Source organism: Mastomys coucha, unplaced genomic scaffold (genome assembly GCF_008632895.1).
Source record: "Mastomys coucha isolate ucsf_1 unplaced genomic scaffold, UCSF_Mcou_1 pScaffold17, whole genome shotgun sequence".
Lineage (NCBI taxonomy): Eukaryota > Metazoa > Chordata > Mammalia > Rodentia > Muridae > Mastomys > Mastomys coucha.
Genome location: NW_022196899.1, coordinates 20,261,979 through 20,282,298, shown reverse-complemented (window position 1 = coordinate 20,282,298; position 20,320 = coordinate 20,261,979). Strand labels below are relative to the sequence as shown.

Sequence of the window (20,320 nt, the reverse complement as noted above, 5' to 3'; positions counted from 1 at the left end):
TGGCTCACAACTACCCATAATGAGATCTGACGCCCTCTTCTGGTGTGTCTGAAGACAGCTACAGTGTATTACGCCAGAGCAAGTGAGGCTGGCAGAGGTCCTGATTTCAATTCCCAGCAGCCACACACATGATGGCTCACAGCCATCTGTACACTACAGTGTTCTCATACACATAAAATAAATAAAATAAATCTTAAAAAAAAAAACCCTCTGGCAACATCAGATGCTGGCAAGGATGTAGAGAAAGAGGAACACTCCTCCATTGCTGGTGGGATTGCAACCACTCTGGAAATCAATCTGGTTGTTCCTCAGAAAATTGGAAATAGCTCTACCTGAAGACCCAGCTATACCACTCCTGGGTATATACCCAAAAGATGCTCCAACATATCACAAGGACACATGCTCCACTATGTTTATAGTAGCCTTATCTATAATAGCCAGAAGCTAGAAACTACCTAGATGTCCCTCAATGGAAGAATGGATACAGAAAATGTGGTACCTTTACACAATGGAATCTACTCTGCTATTAACAATGATTTCATGACCTTTGTAGGCAAATGGATGGAACTGGAAAATATCATTCTGAGTGAGGTAACCCAGATCCAAAAGAACATATGTGGTATGCACTCACTGATAAGTGGATCTTAGCTCAAAAGCTCAGGATATTCGTTATACAACTCACAGACCATATGAAGCTTAGCAAGAAGGAAGGCCAAAGTGTGGAGGCTTCAAACCCACTTAGAAGGGAACAAAATAATCACAGGAAGAAGAAGAAGGGAGGGACCTGGTTGTGATAGGGGGGAAGGAGAAAAAAAGGGGGCAGGATCTGGTGTGGGACAGGAGAGAGGTACAGAGGGCCATGAGAATGAGTAGAAATAAGTAGCACTGGAAAGTCACATATGTCAGGGTTGCAAGAGGCTCCCAGGACCCAGTGGGGATGACGTTAGCTGAAATACCCAACAGAGGGGAGATACAACCTCTAGTAGATAGACATGGCCCCCAGTGGGAGGGATGGAACCACTCACCCATCTAAAAATGTTTAACCCATGATTGCCCCTGTCTAGAGGAAATGCGGGGACAAAAATTGGAGCAGAGGCTGAAGGAAAGGTCATCCAGAGACCGCCCCACCGTGCAATCCATTCTATCTGCAGAAACCAAACCCCAACACTATTGGTGATGCCAAGATGTGCTTGCTGACAGGAGCCTTGTATGGTTGTCTTCTGAGAGGCTCTGCCAGCACCTGACTAAGACCAATGCAGATATTCACCGCCAACCATTGAGCTGAGCCCAGAGACTCCAATGGGAGAGTTAGGGGGGAGGACTGGAGGAGCTGAAGGGGATTGCAACCCCATAGGAAGAAAAACAGTATCAATTAACTGGACCCTTTAGAGCTCCCAGGAACTAAACCACCAACCCAAGAATATACATGGGCTCTTTCATGGCTCCCACTGCATATATGTAGCAAAAGACTGCCTCATTTGGCATCAGTGGGAGGGGACGTGTGGAGACTTGTTGCCCCAGCAAAGGGGGATGCTAGAGGGGTGAAGTGGGAGTGGGTAGGTGGGTTGGGAGAGCACCCTCTTAGAGGCAAAGGAGAAGGGAGATAACATTTGAAATATAAACAAATAAAATAATAAAAAAGGAAAGAGAAATGTTGCAAAGATGAAAATGCAGATGGAATCAGAGTTAAATGTGTACTTCCAATTTATGTTTAGTCACTTCCTTGTATCCGGTAGCAGCTTGTGAGATTGTGAGCAGGCAGGGAGAGAGCTGAGACAGTGACGGAGGTGAACACTATGCCAGTTCATGGCCAGACCCGAGGCCTTTTGTGTCCGGATGGTGATGTTTAGAGAGGTCACAACAATATGTGCTTATGAGATCTTGTTTCCTTTGAAAGCCTTTGGCATCTTAGAATACAAATTCAGACAGCTCATCAGAGAGTGGACCCCACAGCAACACTTGGGAACTATGAATCATGTCCTAGAAGTCCAGAAGTTGCAGGATGAGAGAAAACATAAGCATGGTATGTCCACCAAGGAAGGGGTCACAAGGAAGACCAGCAGCAGGGTGGTTCTGGGAAGAGTTGCTGGTTTGGGGATTGGGACTGGCCAGGCAGCTGCTGAAGAGCAGTGTAGGTAAAGTTTCAGATGGACTGTGGTATAGAGAAGGATGGAGGAGGCTCATCACGTCCTCTGACGCCACCCTCCATTCAGCCAAAAGGGAGACTCAACGCTGGTCTCATTGGCTGCTACAGAGTCTGAGCTTGGAGTAAGCAGTATTCTTTGTGATACCGTTTGCAGCTGTGTTTGTCTTAACATAGATGTTCCAGCTGCAGATTAGGAGGAGGCCCTCTGATTCAAGTCTGACTCTGAATCGAAGCACGCAGGACAGATGTGGGATTACTTCCTGGTGAATTTTACGGTGTTCCTTCCCTTTTCCTTCACAGAAATGCTATGACAGCTGTGTCATAGTGTAGTGACAGTCATTGGATGCTATGGCACTAGCACGTGTACGGCACGCACTGAGATCACTGATAACCACTGGTAATGTTTGTCATCATCGGGATTAGCTTTACTTTCTGAAATAAATTTTGCAAGTCCGTTCTGATTTTGACAGTTAAGCCCAAGCATGCTTCGGTAAGTCTAAGATACTTGGATAGTGGTATTTTGCTGGGTTCACTGGAACAACAGCAGGTTAACTTGCCCACAGCTGGATAGAATCTTGTTTAGACATGCCTAAGGATCAGACTTATGTTGCAGAAATGTCCTGTCAAATAATCAAAGTTTGAGAGGACACTACCTTCAGCAGACTAAAGATGGAAGAGAGCTTCCCAGTTTTGGAGGCAAAACAAGCATTGGTGGGGAAAGAATGAGAAGCAAGAAATGCCATGGAAAGTGACCCAGAATGCTATGGTTTGAATCTTGACCATCTCTTACAGGCTTGTGTGCTGAAGGCTTGCTCTCAGGCTTTTCCAAGGGGCAGTACCAAGGGGCAGTTACCAAGGGGCAGTAAAGGCTTCAGTGGGCAGGGCTTAGTGGGCACAAGTGAGGTCACTGGGAATGTGCCCTTCAAAGGATCCTGGGGCCCTGGCCCCTCCCTGTCTCTGTCTTCTCTTTCCAGCTATCACCAGCTGAAGAGACATCTGCTGTGTTGCTACCATGATCGGCTACATTGCCCTATGGCCAAAGCAAACAGAGACAAGCGTCCATGGCCTGAGACATCTGAGACGGTGAGCCCAGAGAATGCTCCTATGCTTTGTCAAGGTGATAGAAAGCTCACCAGTGCCATAAACTAACTTCACACTTTGTCTCTCCAGACGAGGGGAGAGAAGGTGTTGGCATCAGTGACAGCCAGATCTCAGCATCTATATCTATGCTGCTCTGTGATGGCAGGTGACAGGAATCATCTTGTCATTACAGGATGCATTACAGGACAGTAATAGTGTCATAGCCTGAAAACTCAGCTTTTGCGGATAACCACGAGCTTCTAGAGGGCTTCAGGGACGTGCCTCTCCTAGAGAGCCTTGCCTGGAAACCTATAGATAGAGAATCTGTTTAATGTGTAATTGCAGTGACTTCTCCTTGAGGAGTGTTGGTCTTGTCTTTCCTGCTTGTGCCTGGAGCAATCCCTTCCCTTCCCAGCACATCTAGTGACAGGAGCACCTAGGCTCTCCACACAACCTGAACGAGGCTGCAGACAGAAGTCCTTAGCTGTGCCCAGAGCTCATACCATAAAGCAATATGGGGATATGCTAATGAGGACAATCATAACCAGAAGTTACGAGACTCACAGTCAAATTGTAATAAATCTATGGAGATTCTTTAAAGAACCAGACACACGGGAAAAGCCTGATTGCTGAAAAAAACCTGCTTTTGCAAATGAACGGCATCACTGCTGAGTCTCAGGAAAGATAAGAGCACGCACAACACTCCTAACCCAACGTGTAGTAGTCCGCCTGGCTAGCTGACTGGCCAATGAGTGATGGGGCCATGTGGGCGATATCTCCCAGAGGAACCTCTGCGAGGATTCAGGCTGGAATGCTGATGTGTGGAGTAAATAAAATGCTGCAGTTTGCTCTTCTGTCTCCTCAACCAAGCATCCCCGCCTCACCTCCCAATCTGTATTCACTCCCCTCTGCTCTGCCGGTACCAGGGCTTCAACAGAATTGCATTGCTGGGCCACATATCCTATCTTGTGTGTTCCTCTTCAAGGGCACAACGAATATGCCTGAGAGTGCCATTTCTGTGTGATGGCAAAGGGTATGATGCATAAGGAAGGCTTTGAGATGAAAAGGAATATAAAAATGTAAATCATTTTGAGTACATTTATATGGGTGTTTGAGGACATGCATACACTCTGTTTGCTGGATTCATTGAAGTTTGCTGCATTTTGTAATACTAGAAGAATTTTAAAGGGGTCTTCCTATTTTAACACTACTCATGAAAACTCATGGGTCTGAGGTTATGTTTGAGGAGACTTCTCTCATTGCTTCTAAAATGTCAAAGTTTATTCCCCTCATTTAGTCTCAGATGAGTGACTCAGAGACAGAAGACAAAATCATAATGTTATAGCAGGTTAAATTCTGATCTTCTCACTGATACATTAGCCTTTGTGAACAGAAAAAGAATAACTTTTCCTTGGGAATTGTTTGACACTTGGATGTGCAGTGAGAAGAAATCAGATTGCCAAATTAATATGTAACATCATTTTCATACCCCCTTCCATTGCTCTGGTTAGGTCCCTTCAACCTATGTGGGAGGGCTGGAGACATGGCTTAGTGGTTAAGATCACACACTGCCCATATCACATGACTTACAACCTGCCTATAGCTCTAGTTCCAGAAGAATCTGATGATCATTTCTGGCCCCTATGGGCACCTGCATTCATGTGCACAGACACACACAGACACACAGGCATACACATAGACACACACACATCCATAATTAAAAAAAATCTCTCATTCTTATCTCCTTGTACAAAGCTCGAGTCCAAGTGGATCAAGGACCTCCACATAAAACTAGATACACTGAAACTAATAGGAAAGAGTGGAGAAGAGCTTCGAGCACATGGGCACAGGGGAAATTTTTCTGAACAGAACACCAATAGCTTCTGCTCTAAGATTAAGAATTGACAAATGAGACCTCATAAAATTGCAAAGCTTCTGTAAGGCAAAAGACACTGTCAATAGGACAAAACGGCAACCAACAAATTGGGAAAAGATCTTTACCAATCCTATATCCGCTAGAGGGCTAATATCCAATATATACAAAAAACTCAAGAAGTTAGACTCCAAAGAACTGACTAACCCTATTAAAAATGAGGTACAGAGCTAAACAAAGAATTTTCAACTGAAAAACCCCAAATGGCTGAGAAGTGCCTAAAGAAATGTTCATCATCCTTAGTCATCAGGGAAATACAAATCAAAACAACCCTGAGATTCCACCTCACACCACTCAGAATGGCTAAGATCAAAAACTCAGGTGACAGCAGATGCTGGAGAGGTTGTGGAGAAAGAGGAACACTCCTTCACTGCTGGTGGGATTGCAAGCTGGTACAACCACTCTGGAAATCAGTTTGGCTGTTCCTCAGGAAACTGGACATAGTACTCTACCAGAGGACCCAGCTATATCACTCCTGGACATATGCCCAGAAGATGCTCCAACATGTAATAAGGACACCTGCTCCACCATGTTCATAGCAGCCTTATTTTTAATAGCCAGAAACTGGAAACAACCCAGATGTCCCTCAATGGAAGAATGGACATAGAAACTGTGGTACATCTACACAATGGAGTACTACTCAGTGATGAAAAACAATGAATTTATGAAATTCTTAGGGAAATGGATAAATCTAGAGAATATCATCCTGAGTGAGGTAACCCAATCAGCAAAGAACACACATGGTATACAGTCTCTGATAAGTGGATATTAGCCCAGAAGTTTGGAATACCCAAGATACAATCCACAGACCACAAGAAACTCAAGAAGAAGGAAGACCAAAGTGTGGATACTTCATTCCTTCTTAGAAAGGGGAACAAAATACCCATCGAAGGAGTTGCAGAGACAAAGTATGGAGCAGAGACTGAAGGAAGAACAATTCAGAGACTGTTCCACCTGGGAATCTTTCCATATTCAGTCATCAAATCCAGACACTATTGTGGATACCAGCAAGTGCTGGATGACAGAAGCCTGATATAGCTGTCTCTTCAGAGGCTCTGACAGTGCCTGACTAATACAGAAGTAGAGGCTCACAGCCATCCATTGGACTGAGCACAGGGTCCCCAATGAAGGAGCTAGAGAAATGATCCAAGGAGCTGAAGGGTTTGCAGCCCCTTAGGATGAACACCAATATGAACTAACTAGTACCCTCAGAGCTCCCAGGGACTAAACCACCAACCAAAGAGTACACATGGTGGCACTCATGGCTCCAGCTGCATATGTAGCAGAGGATGGCCAAGTCGGTCATCAATGGGAGGAGAGGCCCTTTGTCCTGTGAAGGTTCTATGCCCCAGTGTAAGGGAATGCCAGGGCAAGGAAGTTGGAGAGGGTGGGTTGGTGAGCAGTGGGAGGGAGAGGGAACAGGTTTTTTGTTTTTTTTTTGTTTTTTGTTTTTTTTCTTTCAGAGGAGAAACTGGGAAAAGAGATATCATTTGGAATGTAAATAAAGAAAATATCTAATAAAAAACTCTCAAAGACACCCCTAAATCCAACTCATCCAGTTTCACTGGACATAAGGATTCAGTGGTTAAGTAGCAAAAATGGCAGGACCTAAAAGTAGAATGGGTCTGGCATACTGGGTTCCCCAGAGTGTGGTGGCTTGTTGCTCAGTCATGTTTCATGGTGGAAAACTACACACCAAAGCAGGAGGATCCTATACAAGACAGTCAATGAACTAGCTAATTAGCTTATTCATTTAGCACGTGTATGCTATGTATGTGTATGTGTGCTTGTTTGTATGTGTAAATACACAGCAAGCATGTGTAGAGGTCAGAGGAGAATGCGGAGCGTTGGTTTTGTTGGTTCTTGACTTACACTGCTTTTTCCTTTTTTTCTGTTTTTGACCCTGTGCCTGTCAGGCACCCAAGAGCTGCTGGGGATTCCTGTTGCCAGCTTCCTAAGAGATTCTTAGAATCACTGGGATTATAGATATGTGCTACAGTGCCCAGCTCTCCATGGGTTCTGGGGATTTGAACTCAGATCTTCATGCTTGCATGAAAGTCAATTAGTTATAATGTTAGACTAACCCAAAACCTTCATAGTGGCTTCTCTAGCGTAGGCTGGGAGAATCTGAGAAGACACTTAGGTTAGTGTATCGTTCGGTTCTCTTTGGCTGGAGACTACCCTGACCCACACTTGGTCTCACACACACAGTGCAATGCAAACACAGTGTTGAATGTGGATATACTGTTGAATGCCTATAATCACCTGGGCTCCTCCAGGCACCGTATATTCTGGACTTATCACAAAGATTTCGGGACCCAAAGGCAGCTCGAGCCAGAACTTTTATTAGTTACTGGCTATGTGACTTTAGGCAAGGTGCTGATGAAGATTAACGAGTTGGTCTGTGTAAACAGGACAATGATCCATGAGAAGAGCTCATAAATACTTTCGTTCTTTGATTTTTGGTGCTCTGACTTTTGTTCAGGTGGGGAAGGCTTTCCGCTCTTCTAGCCCAATATCCTTATTTTACAGGTAAAGGAACTGAGGCCCAGAGAAGGGAAATGGCGTTTTGGCCTGATTTGTGACAGACTTAGGTTGCTAGTTCAGAGTGTCTGATCACTAGTCTTCATTTTGACGGATTTATAGGTGCTTAGGAGACATGCCTCTAGGTGTGTCTGGAGGGTGTTTCTAGGGATGTTTAATTCAGAGTCACTCTGAATGTAGGTGGGAATCAGGTGGGAGAGCAGTCTGTGGTCACAATGTGATTGTGCCTCACACTATGTCTGCTCTGCCAGGATGGGTGTTATCCTCTAAATGGGGGCCCAAATAAATCCCACCCCTTAAATTGCTCTAATCGCAACTATGGGGGGGTGTCGAGTAACAAATAGAAGCTCTCATTTTCTCTCCTGGATCATCGTTATGACCTTCCCTTCCATGGTGGTTTGAAAAAGAATGATCTCCACTGGCCTTGTGGGAGATGTGTCACAGGGGTTGGACTTTTTGAAGTTTTAAAAGCCCATGTCACTCCCCGTTAACCCACTCTGCCTCTTACTAGCGGGTGGGGATACAAGCCCCGGCCAGCACCATGCCTGCCTGCTCCCCTATTCTCTTTGCCACGATGGTCATGGACCCAGTGCCTCAGACTGTAAGCACCCCCATAAACCCTTCCTTCTGTTAGATGCCTTGGGCATGGTGCTCATCACAACAGTAGAAAAGGAACTAAGACACATTGCCCCTTCACCCTTCTTTCCCTGATAGCTTTCAAGTGTACTGGTTCTTATAAAACCTTCTATCTTCTTTCATGTCAGATTTCAGGGCTCTCATTCATTTACCGTGGTTACCGTGCTGTCCTTCTAGGGCACAGCCTACCTGATGGTCTCACACTTGGTCTTTCCACTACTGAACATGAGTTCTACCCCGGGATGCGCACAATTATCCTCTGCATCTCGTACCTTCCACTTTCCTGCCCTGCTTCCTTGCCCCCTCCCCACATTTGGCACTAGAACACATTCAGTTTTAGGTGATTTGTTGACTGCTTCAGAACACGGTAGGTGGGCACTGATCGTTCACGAATGCATCTGGATGTCCTGGACAATGTCTAACAAAGAATGGAAGCCAAGCGAATGCTTTTCCGTTTACACGCGCGAGGAGGGTGTCAGTGGTGCCTTAGGGATGTTCAAGACAGACTGCTTCCTCAGGCACTACCGTTGTAGACTAAAACTAATCAGCGTTGATGGTCTCAGCCATACTGTGGATAGGACTTTTCGGGGTAAGAGAATCCTCGCTATTTTACTAAACATGGCTTGCCCTGTTTTGTGTCTGCATTACTAAACCAGAGTGAATGTCTCTTAATCTCGAGTTAATTACTGGAAAGAACTACTCCACAGAGTCAAATTCCAGCCACAGCCACTATCTTAGAACTCTGTGAAGAATGTATTTTCATCTCAGGGAGGTTTGGTTGCTTCTGGGGAACTTCAGTGAAGACAAAAACATAGACAGGAGGTCAGTGCTCATGAATCCAGTTGCACCATGATGAGCTTTTTTTTTTTTTTTTTTTTTTTTAATAGACCTATAACAACGTGGAGCCCAGGAAGCTGTGAAGTAATGGGGATTCTGACAGAACCTTTAACTATGTAGAACGAGCAGCTCCCGCTATAATTCTGCTGCTTCCAATGAAAATTTCAAGTGCTTTCATTAGATACAACAGCTGTTTCTATTACAGATAACAGATCTCAGAGGTGGCAGTGCTGATGTCAACTTCCAGTGAGCTCAGAACACAGTGTAGCTTGTACAATTAGTTTTTTTTTTTAATTATTTTTTTTTCCTGCACACACAAATTAACTCGGTTAGCAGTAAAAGGAAATTACTTACTTGCTACTGGAATTGTCTGAGAGTGATACCACCATACTTTGTAGAGTCACATTAGCCAAATTAAAAGCCCCTGGGAAAAATTTGGCACCCTGTTCTTTCCATTCACATCTTCCTAAAGATATCCCAGGAGCTTCTATTTAGAAAGCCATGATCATTAGCAGGGCTTTTAATTTGGAAAGACTGGCTGTTCACCAACGAGTCTTTCTAGATACCCACTAAACACACATTGGTTGGGTGTGTGGTGTGGGGTTCAGTTGTGTTATAATTTTGGGAGGCCTTGACTTGGCTCTCCTTGCTTGACTTGCATGACTTGATCTCTGCTTGTTTGAAGGTATGTTTTCCAGTCCAGGATACAGAGACACTTCACTGTTGTGCCTTGTTTCTGAGAAGGTCACCATCATGTTCTTGGTACCAGAATCTATTTTTCCATCTATTTATGTCTAGGACTGGCCGGGCACTGCTTATGTCAGCACAATATAGCAGAAGCTGATGTAGAAAGAAGGCTGCTCTTGAACACTGAATTCCTTCGCTTCTCTTCTCTTGAATTGTCCTCCTGGCATCCAGTGAGACACCGTGTTAAAGCCTGTTTCACTCATGAGACCTACATACAGGCAACTGCCTCAGCCAACCGGTGTCAGCTGTCAGCCATGTGAGGTAGCCATCTTGGAACATTCACAGATGTCAGACCTCTGCACCCAAGCTCAAAGACTGGACCAGGGGCAAGAAATTTTGAGAATCATCTGATAGAGTCTGATCAATGCATAGATCAGAGAGAGACAATAATGGTTTTATTTTAAAGCACTACACTTTGGATAGTTTGTTACACAGCACAGATAACTGCGGTAGGAGCAAAATAAGAAGACACAGCTAGGTGTGTGCCCGTGAACATAGGCACCGTGAGCAGTAGCTCACAGCCAAGCGCAAGAAGCATTTTCAAAAGATGTTAACGTCTGCCAAGCTGTGGTGATGCACGCCTTTAATCTCAGTACTTGGGAGGCAGAGGCAGGTGGATTTCTGAGTTCGAGGCCAGCCTGGTCTACAGAGTGAGTTCCAGGACAGCCAGGGCTACACAGAGGAACCCTGTTCCAAAAAAAACAAAACAAAACAAAACAAAACAAAACAAAACAAAAACAACAAAAAAAGATGTTAATGTTTCTTCCATCTTCTTGGCAGTGGTTCCATAAACACTTGAATTTGCAAACATTTACTCAGACGATGCAGTATCTGTGGGATGTGTACTATTGCAAACTGGAGTGCAGCATAGTCTTCTCCATATAGCTGGATAGTAAACAGTTTTGACTTGGTGAGTGATTACAGTGGCTGAGTTGACCCAGACCACATAGACATGAAAGGCAAAGCTGCAAGCCATAAACTTCCCTAACAGAAATAGGTGATATGTGGAACGTGACCTGCAGCTCGTAATTTGCTGATCCCTGGTCCAAACAGTTATTTTGTATACCTGGTAGAAACAGTTGGTAATGTTGCTGACTCTCTTTCCTAAGCTCCTACTCTCCTTTGCTGGTTTCTCTCTCACAGTTTGAAATGTGCCCCCCACAATGCTATTCTCCTCTTACGCACTCTTCCTTACCAGCGTCAGCCATTCAAATAACTTCATTCAATGTTAACTGGCCAAGGACCTAGAAACTTACATCTCTAGTCAGTCCTTTCTCCTCCTTCTCGTCCCCCTTTCTTCTTCTCATTCCTTATCACCTTCATTCAGGATTTATCCAGAACTTCAGGCTCCATAGCTCCCCGTGTGCATCTTGACAGCACCAGATGTTCGATACGCTCTCTTATATTCTCTCTTCTCCAAACCCACTTTTCTATGGTCAGCTGTAATACTAGGGCCACTTCTCTACAAACCCCACCTCTGCTTTCGCAGCTGTTGGTCTCTGTCAACAGAGGAATGGAAGAGAAAGACAGGCTTGCTCCTTCCTCCTTGCCTTCAGGTTACTCCAGTCTTCCATGAGCATCTCTGCTCCTTTCTCTCTGCCTTCTGATTACTCCTGTCTTTCATGAGCATCTCTGCTCCTTTCTCTCTGCCTTCCGACTATGCCTGTCTTCTGTGAGCCTCCCAGCAGAAAAGCTATCTCCAGTACAGAAGCACATACTGCTTCTGAACCTCAAAAGCTAGAGAATTCCTCCAGAGGCCACTGAACCACTCATGACTTAACAGCATCAGTGGGTTAGTGTGTCACACTCCATGGCCTGTGGCCCAGCCCTTCTGGAACCTTCGTTTGATTCCTGAGACCCAGGGGTGACAGAGCAGTTACCTTCCACTTGATGCCTGAGTTTTGGCTTGACATACTTCTGATCCAATTTTCTCAGAGTTTGTCCCCCCCCCCCCCCCCCCCCCCCCTAATTCTTTCTCTTGGATCCCTGGCTCTACTGAATGGTACTGATTTTCTGTATTTTCTCTCTCACTCTTTAATTTTCCTACTTAACAACTTCCTAGTTATTTATTTTAAAAATTACATTTTTCTCGTCTCATGCATGACATATATGTGGAGGTGGAGGGACAGCTAATAGAGATCAGCTTTCTCTTTCCACCATGTGGCTCCCTGGAATTAAACTCGGGTTGTCATGCTGGGCAGCAGCTGCCTTCACCTCCTGTATTAAATTCTCAGTCAGCTATCTAGGGTGGCTTTTTCCTCCTTGCCTCCTGGCTACACTCTAAAGCAGTTTATATTCCTAGCCAAAGCCATCCCTGTAACAGTTTCTTCCTTTGGTAAATGACACGAGAAGGCCTCTCTATAGACCCTGCCTTGCTCAAACAAATACCTTGACACTCTTCCTTATTTTTCTTTCTGTATGAGTGCTTGGCATGGAATGGTGGTTTGAATGAGAATGACCTTCATGAACTCAAATTTTCAAATACTGAGTACCCAGTAGGTGAAACAGTTTGGGAAGGATTAGGGGGTATAGCTTTTCAAGAGGAGGTATGTCTCTGGGGTGTATTAGTCAAAGTTCTCTAGAGTAATATAGCATTTATAGATAAATCCCCCCTTTCCTCTCTCTCTCTCTCTCTCTCTTTCTCTCTCTCTCTCCTCTCCCTACCCCTCTCTCCTCTCTCTCCTCTCTCTCTCCTCTCCCTCCCCCCTCCTCTCTCTCTCTCCTTTCTCTCTCTCCTCTTTCTCCCCTCTCTCTCCTCTCTCTCTTTTCTCTCTCTCTCTCCTCTCTCTCTCTCTCTCTCTCTCTCTCTCTCTCTCTCTCTCTCTCTCTCTCTCGGAATTTACTAGAATGATTTTCAGGCTGTAGTTCAGCTTATCCAACACTGTCTGGTAATGAATGGAAAGTCCAAGAATCCAGTAGTGGTTCAGTTCAGCTGGTCATCAGTATGTGCTAGAATCCAAAGAAGTAGGCCTAATGCCAGTGAAGGAATGGATGTTCCAGCAAGGCAAGAACAAGCAGACAAAGGGCGAAACCTTCCTTCTTCCAGCAGAAGGCAAGGCCCGGATTCGATCTGGATTAAAGAACTGGATGAAAGGTTCGTCTTTTTACCTCAGAGATTTGGATTAGTAGTCGATCTTCCCATGTCAAGTTAAGCAGAAATCCTTCACAGATAAGGTAAGTCTTCTGCTTTTGGGTTAGAGTTAATTCCAGATATAGTCGAGTTGACAACCAAGAATAACCATCACACTGGGGACAGACTTGTGCCATTTGGAGTGTGTTCTCTGCTTTTTGCTTGTAGTTCAAGAAGTAAGTTCTCAGCTGCTGCTCCAGCCCATGCCTGCCTGTCTTCCACCATGTTCCCTGCTATGATGGTTTTCCGTCTGGAAAAATCCCAAGTGAATCTCCAATAAGGCGTTGTTGTGGTTTGAATGAGAATGGCCGTATATAGGTTCGTGTGTTTGAATGCATTGCCCCTAATTAGTGGAACTATTTGGGAAGATTTAGGAGGTGTGGCTTTGTTAGACAAGGTGTGTCACTGGGGGTGGGCTTTTAGGCTTCGAAAGCCCATGACAGGCCTGCCTGAGATGGTGGTGCACGTCAGCACCATGTCTGACTGCCTTCTACCATGCTTTCTGCTATGGCTATCATGCATTAGCACTCTGAAAACATAAGCAAAGCCCAGTTAAACACTTTCTCTTTTAAGTTTCCTTGGTCATCATGGTGCTTCATCATGGTGGGAGAAAGGTAATTGATGCACATGATGAGTTCTTTGTGTTCACGATGCATATTGTTTCACTTTCTTCTTCTTGTCCTCCTCCTCGTCCTCGTCCTTATCCTCCTCCTCGTCCTCCTCCTCGTCCTCGTCCTTGTCCTCGTCCTCCTCCTCCTCCTCCTCCCTCTCCCTCTCCCTCCCCCCTCTTGTCTTGTGTGTGTGTGTGTGTGTGTGTGTGTGTGTGTGTGTGTGTAGGCCAGAGGACAACCTTGGGTGACATTGTTTTCAGCTACCATCCACCTTTTTTGGAGACAGGGTCGTTTACTGGTTGAAACTCACTAAGTAAGCTGGACTGGCTGGCCACTGAGTCCCAGGGATCTGTCTCCACCTCCTCTACCCTGGAATGCGAAGTGTTCACTATCACAAATGGCTTTTTTTTTAAAAAAAAAAAATGTGGGATCTGGGAATTAAAATCATGTCCCCATACTCCAACAACTTTACCGACGAAGGTATCTTCCCACCTTCCAATTTCCCCTTCCACCTAGGTAATGAACATTAATTTTTAAATGTAAAAAAAAAAAAAACAAAAAAACAAAAAAACAAAAAAAAACACATTCACACAGATGTTTTTCTGATCTGCCAGACCAGGTGTGCTCATCTGTTTCCGTAGCTTATGAAAGCAGGTTGTTCACAGCCATTCATATAGCCACACTGCTTCAACCCAGCAAGGTATCTCTGATACCTAATACCCTTTCTGTTGTGATGGACGCTCAAGTATCTACAAATTCTGTTCGTTTTGTTTCCCACATAGATCTTTAGATTTATGAGTTGATTTCAGAGGCCAGAATCCTCTTCAGATTCACCAGAGCTCCCTCTGGCTGGGAGTTACCTATCAGACCAAAGTCTTCAGAGCCCAGAGCCCCGCCCCTGGCTGGGAGTTACCTATCAGACCAAAGCCTGGCTGGGAGTTACCTATCAGACCAAAGCCTTCAGAGCCCAGAGCCGCCCCCTGGCTGAGAGTTACCTATCAGACCAAAGCCTTCAGAGCCCAGGATCCTCTTCAGGTTCACCAGAGCTCCCCCTTGCTGGGAGTTACCTTTCAGACCAAAGCCTTCTTTGCTTGGATCCTTTTATGTTTCCTGACCTCAGGATCCCACAAAGGGATGGGGTTTAGAGCAATCAGAATGTATTACCTGGAGGTGAACTGGAGACCTAGCCATTACCTACGGGCCCTTACATTCTCAAACGGTCCTATCCTGTCACAAAAGTCTCCTGCGTGCCTGGAACCAGGCACCTCTATGTAAAGGTTGCCCTGAGCACCAGCAACTGGCTCTTCTGCTTCTCCCTCACCAAACCCACCAATGTGTGAGATTCTGGAGCTGGGCTGGAGCCATTGCATCGAAGTGAGTGGAAAAAAAACACAAAACAAAACAAAGGAAAAATTAGTAGTTGAAAAATCAAGGAAAATTACAAACTAGGCCATTAATCCCGGGCAGAGGCAGGTAGTTCTCTGAGTTTGAAGACAACCTGGTTGACAAAGTGAGTTCCAGGACATCTAGGATTCAGAGCTGCATATATATATATATATATGTATATACACACATATATATACACACACATACATATATATGTTATAAAATATAAATGCATATATATCAAGTAAATATATATTATATATATATATACCAAGTGAATACATATATCTAGTGAATAAACAGTCATTTAAATTGACAGTGAAAAGGAGCATGATCCAGAAAGATGGTGGCTGCGATGACCACAGTGCACGGGAACAAATTAAAAAAGACAAAACCGAAAAACCCATCCTTGGTTTTGGTTCCATTTCTAGTTCTTTCAGCTGCATTCACCTCACAAGGAAAGCAGACCCAAAAACAACCCCAGGGACTTCTCTCATTTCTTCTTTTATCTTCTAGACAGATTTGACCCAAGGTGGACATTTTCTCAGAGGATAAGATGTATTTTCCTTCAGCTCAGAACTTTACCTTTTGGATTGTATTCCACACACGCTCCTTATCACTCTTTCTCCCTTCAAGGGTGTCCATGGCGTCTGCCATTAGCGACTGCAGCTGTGATACCAAGATAAAAATTATCAGCCTGGAATTCGTGCAGAAATAACTTCTCTAAATACACAGATTAAAACCTAATTAAAAAATCATTTGTATGCTGATGGTTTTATTACTCATATTCCTCACAATGAAGACGGCCACCTCGACTCTGCTCCAGTCATTACGGAGGACTGCTAGACACATAAGCTATTGAAACAGTGGAAGGAGTCTTGCTGGAAATTTTAGGAAGCATATATGTTTTAATGTAGTAAGTGCTGATGTTTTGTTAAAGACAGATCTGGGCTGTAAAGAATGACGGCGGAAGTTAATTCTCTCAGGAAACTGCATGTAGTACATGAGTGTGTTTTAGCATTTTCTCCTGAGGCTAATGTATCATAATTCTAGGCATCATGAAAAAGCTCTCCAGAGGGCGAGACTCAAACTGCGATGCTTTATTGCCTCTTAAGACAATCTCGTTCATTTAAACTTTTACTATTGTTAACATTTTGAAATAACTATTTTTTCTTCTGTTTTTTTTTCTTTCTTTTGTTTTAAAACTCCCGTTGAATGTGCACACTTTACCTACCAAAAGCCGTTTGCTGTAAAAGCCGTTTGCTATATTCCAGTTGAAATGAAGGGCAGGAGGACCGGGAGCGCAAGAGCAGCCTCGGGTAGTGGTGAGCTTATTCTACCCGAGCCTTGTCTTTGTTTGACTGAACAGTCAAAGAACAGTCACGGAGGTGGCGAGGCTGAGGCAGGAGGAAACTAAGTTCAAAGCGCCACTGAGCAAGATAGTGAGAACAAATTTCAGAGTGGGTGGGCTGCACCAGAGCACGTGATCCTGAGTGTTTAACCCTTGGATAATCTCTCCCGTGCTGCAGAGCTTAATCAGTTAGGCAGGGAGCAGAATCGCTCAAAAGGCCTCTCTCGAACAGCCTCTGTTTTCACAGTGCCCTAACAAGGTCAGGGTGGGGCTCATCCTACGGCCGACCCATACTTGGAAACTGGACAGTAAAATCTATGGCATGAAGCGACGAAAGACGCAGACTGCTCAAATGGCGAATGCACACACTTATTTGTTTGTGTGTCTATTATCTATCAATTGTCTATATACCTAGCTACCTACCATTCAGTCATTTGTCTGTCTATCTTTCTACATTTTGGAAGTATATAAAATATAAAAATATGCCACGAAATACCATTTTATAAAGTATAAGGTGCTGAAAAATTTGTACACTTGGAAGGCCTGTTGATGATGTTGGTTTTGAACCCTTGGTGCACATTTTGAAAACTAAGCATTTCTGGGGTGGGGAATCCTCACAGGTAAATTCAGGGAATTTCTCTTCATTTTTTCATTTAATTCTTGAGTGTGCTTTTTCAGAAGATAGGACTAACGTTTTCCTTTCTAAGTTAGCATTTTCTTTGCTTCTCTTTTCTTAGAGGAGCCGTAGTCATCTAAAACTGGCTATACCATGCCCTTTGAAAGCAACACACTCACCACACTGTTGAAGGCTGCCTGGTTGGCAAGATGAACAAAGCGTTTTAAAGGGTGTTCTGCATACCACCACAATGGATCAGGCAGCGTTATCACTAGTTTTGACTTATAAGTTCCTGGACAAACAGGCTTAGTTCACTGGTTTCATCTTCAGTGTACATGACATTATTACTGAGCTAGGGAGATTGTTAACACTTATGCTTACTCTGAAGATCAGTTATTTATTTAATACACTTTTAAAAAGTCTAGATAAATATTATAAATACTGGAAGCTCATTTCTTCATTACATCTGTAAAAGCTCAAAGAGGGGAGGGTTCCTTTAGTTATCTGAAAATTACAGGTAATCAGTTTGGGCCATTCTCACCCTTGTGCTGTGAATTCAATTCAAGTCTATAATTAGTTTTAGCTACTCTCAATTAAAGCTTCAAAGTAAAGAGCCCTTCCCCATGACACATCAGGCTCTCCAGACCTCTCCTTGAATGGGCAGCACACTGTTCAATAATTACTTTTCAAATGAGGTGGTATGATTTCTAATATTAATTATGGTTATAACACACACATCTGTTTGAAGATTGTTTCTAAGCTATTCCTTTAAGTAGTTTTTGACTGGGTCTGTATTAGAACAAAATGTCTAGTTTTCTGAATGTGTTTACGTATATATTATTTTAATTGAAATAAAAGCTTTATATATAATATGGATAATTAGCCCTTTCCTATGTTTTCGCATATTACAAGGTTCTTGCTAAATATTCAAAAGGGAAGGAAGAAAAGGGAGAGCAGTCACATAGATGCACTCTGTCCTCATCTTCCGGTGTCTTCATTTGAATTCAGGATGGAGACTGGCGGCTCCCTTCAGACCACAGTTATTACCACAAGCCTTTTCAGCCCCCATCAGTCTTCTGTTGGCTCAGGGCCTGTGAAAGCTTAAACAAAGAGAAACAAATACTTACCAATTCTGCCTCCTGTTGACTGATGTCCTGGAGATACGGGACCGTCGCCAGCTCTGCCATTGCTTGATTGATCACCTGGGCCTGCTCCTTCACTCTCTGCAGCCGACTGAGGAGGCTGGCATAGTGCAACTTCTCTATCACACCTGAGCAGGCGTGGAAATTCCCCTGATCTCACAGAAAAAAGGAATGTTTCAGGACGAGAGCACAGAACCAGACCTCTCGGCCGAAGTCAAGTCAGGGTCGGGCAAACTACACTATCATTTCTCTCTCTCTCTCTCTCTCTCTCTCTCTCTCTCTCTCTCTCCCTCTCTCTCTCTCTCTCTCTCTCATATATATGTATATATCATCTATCTATCTGTCTGTCTATATATATATCTATTTGTGTATTATCTATTATCTATCATCTATCTATCTATCTATCTATCTATCTATCTATCTATCTATCTATCTACCATTTATCTATACTAAGTCTCACTATGTAGCGCTGGCTGGCCTGAAACTGTCTACATTGCCTAGGCTGGCATTGAATTCATCTCTCCCAGGATTCAAGGTGTGTACCATCATACCAGACTAATTTACATCTTTTGAAAGCAAAAGGATCCAGTACAAGCACATGTTTCCTTCTATCACTTGAGAATCACTTGGGAATTGGTTTTAATGCTTTGTGCTAATTTGGCTTCTAAAAGCTGTGGTTCCAGACACTGAGGGTCCCTGCCCTCAGCTGGCTTCGATTGGTAATAAAGAATTGCTGTACAGCCAATGGCTGGGCAGGGAGACTGAGGCAGGACTTTAGATTGTGCTGGTGAGGGACTGAGGGAGAGGAAGAGAAGAATCTTCATGATTAAGAGGGAGAAGGAGCAGATTTAAGAGCTGCAGGAGAGAAGTCATCCAGGAATGCAGGTGGAGAAGGGAATGCGGCCCTATGGGGGGCTGCCTAGAAGGTAACCCGGCAGCAAAGATAAAATATAGATTTAGAAGGTGTTAAGCCAGGAATATCAGAGGGGAGTGTGTGCTAGCCGTGGGGAGGTTTAGAAATGCCCAATCATTGAGCTAGTCAAGGCATATCAAAATTAGCCGGTGTGTGTGTGTGTGTGTGTGTGTGTGTGTGTGTGTGTGTGCAATGAGACCTGCCAGGAGCCAAAGCAGTTTAACTAATTCATTGCTCAGAAATGGTCTCTACATTTTTCTCAAGAAGGTGGCTGTACATGAAAGACAGCTTGTAGCAGGCCTGTGGAGATGGGTTTTCCAGTCGCCCTGAATTAGCAATGTAGGCTCTTGATGGAAAATGTCCCTGGCTTCTCCTAGTTGTCCTCTCACTGTGACCTCCTGAAGGTGACTTTATTTACATTACTAAATCACCATATCTGCTAAGAGTTCTACCTGATATCTCATGTATGTCAGTGGTAGTGTTTACGCAATTTGAACAAATAGCCCTGCCCTTACAGTTTTCCCGTGGGTGGGTTGTATGCTGGCCCAGTACTTTACACCATTTGCTCAAGCCCCTAGAACGGCTGCTTCAGTAACTGACGCAATCCACCTTGTGATGGACTGTTCGACTCATTGTAAAGTGCTCCCCCACCTCATGGAGATACGAATATCTCTGCTTTACTGAAAATGGGGCAGCTCGGGATAGGGTGGCTCGCCTGTGTACTTGCTACTGCCAGGCACAGAAGAGAAGTTGCCACCTTCTCTACAAAGCCAAACACAGATTGTAATGCTCGATAGGAAAGACAGAGCTTGCAATAAAATCCTCAGGTATCTCTTTAGCAAAGATACATGGAGGGCATATTGTGGTCAAAATGTGAAGCTTTGAGGTTTGCTGTGTTCCGAGGGTGTTTGGCAGCTCCTGTGTTCAAGATCAAAGCTGGTGACAGGGATTTCGCACAGGACTTCTGGAGCAGCTACCGGCAGGGCCTTTGGGTGTGTCCGCTGAGGAGGCAGATAGTTCTGCCTTTGCCTCCTTCAGTGAGTCCCTGGGTTTGCTGCATAGCTCCAGAAATCAGGATTATGTAGACACCTGCCCACAGAGCCAGACAGCTCAAGTTTAGATGACGCCATTTTACCATTTTCTTTAACTTAGTGTCTGGTAGGGACTATCTTAGTTTGCGAATTTGTATCAAATGACTCCCTGGAAGGAAACACGGGATTTCTTCCTAAAAGAAATTTTCCTCTAAAG

General features: G+C 44.2%; 1 protein-coding gene across 2 annotated transcripts in view; it reads right to left on the bottom strand.

The window, feature by feature from the left end:
* Nucleotides 1-20,320, bottom strand: part of Spata16 (spermatogenesis associated 16) — a 302,009-nt gene that overhangs the window by 38,584 nt on the left and 243,105 nt on the right. For both annotated transcript variants that reach the window (XM_031376462.1, XM_031376463.1), the window contains 2 exons: nucleotides 18,145-18,309; nucleotides 15,636-15,719 (listed from right to left, as the gene is read on the bottom strand). In XM_031376462.1, the coding sequence (XP_031232322.1) occupies nucleotides 15,636-15,719; nucleotides 18,145-18,309 (249 nt within the window). The remainder of the gene's footprint in view (nucleotides 1-15,635; nucleotides 15,720-18,144; nucleotides 18,310-20,320) is intronic.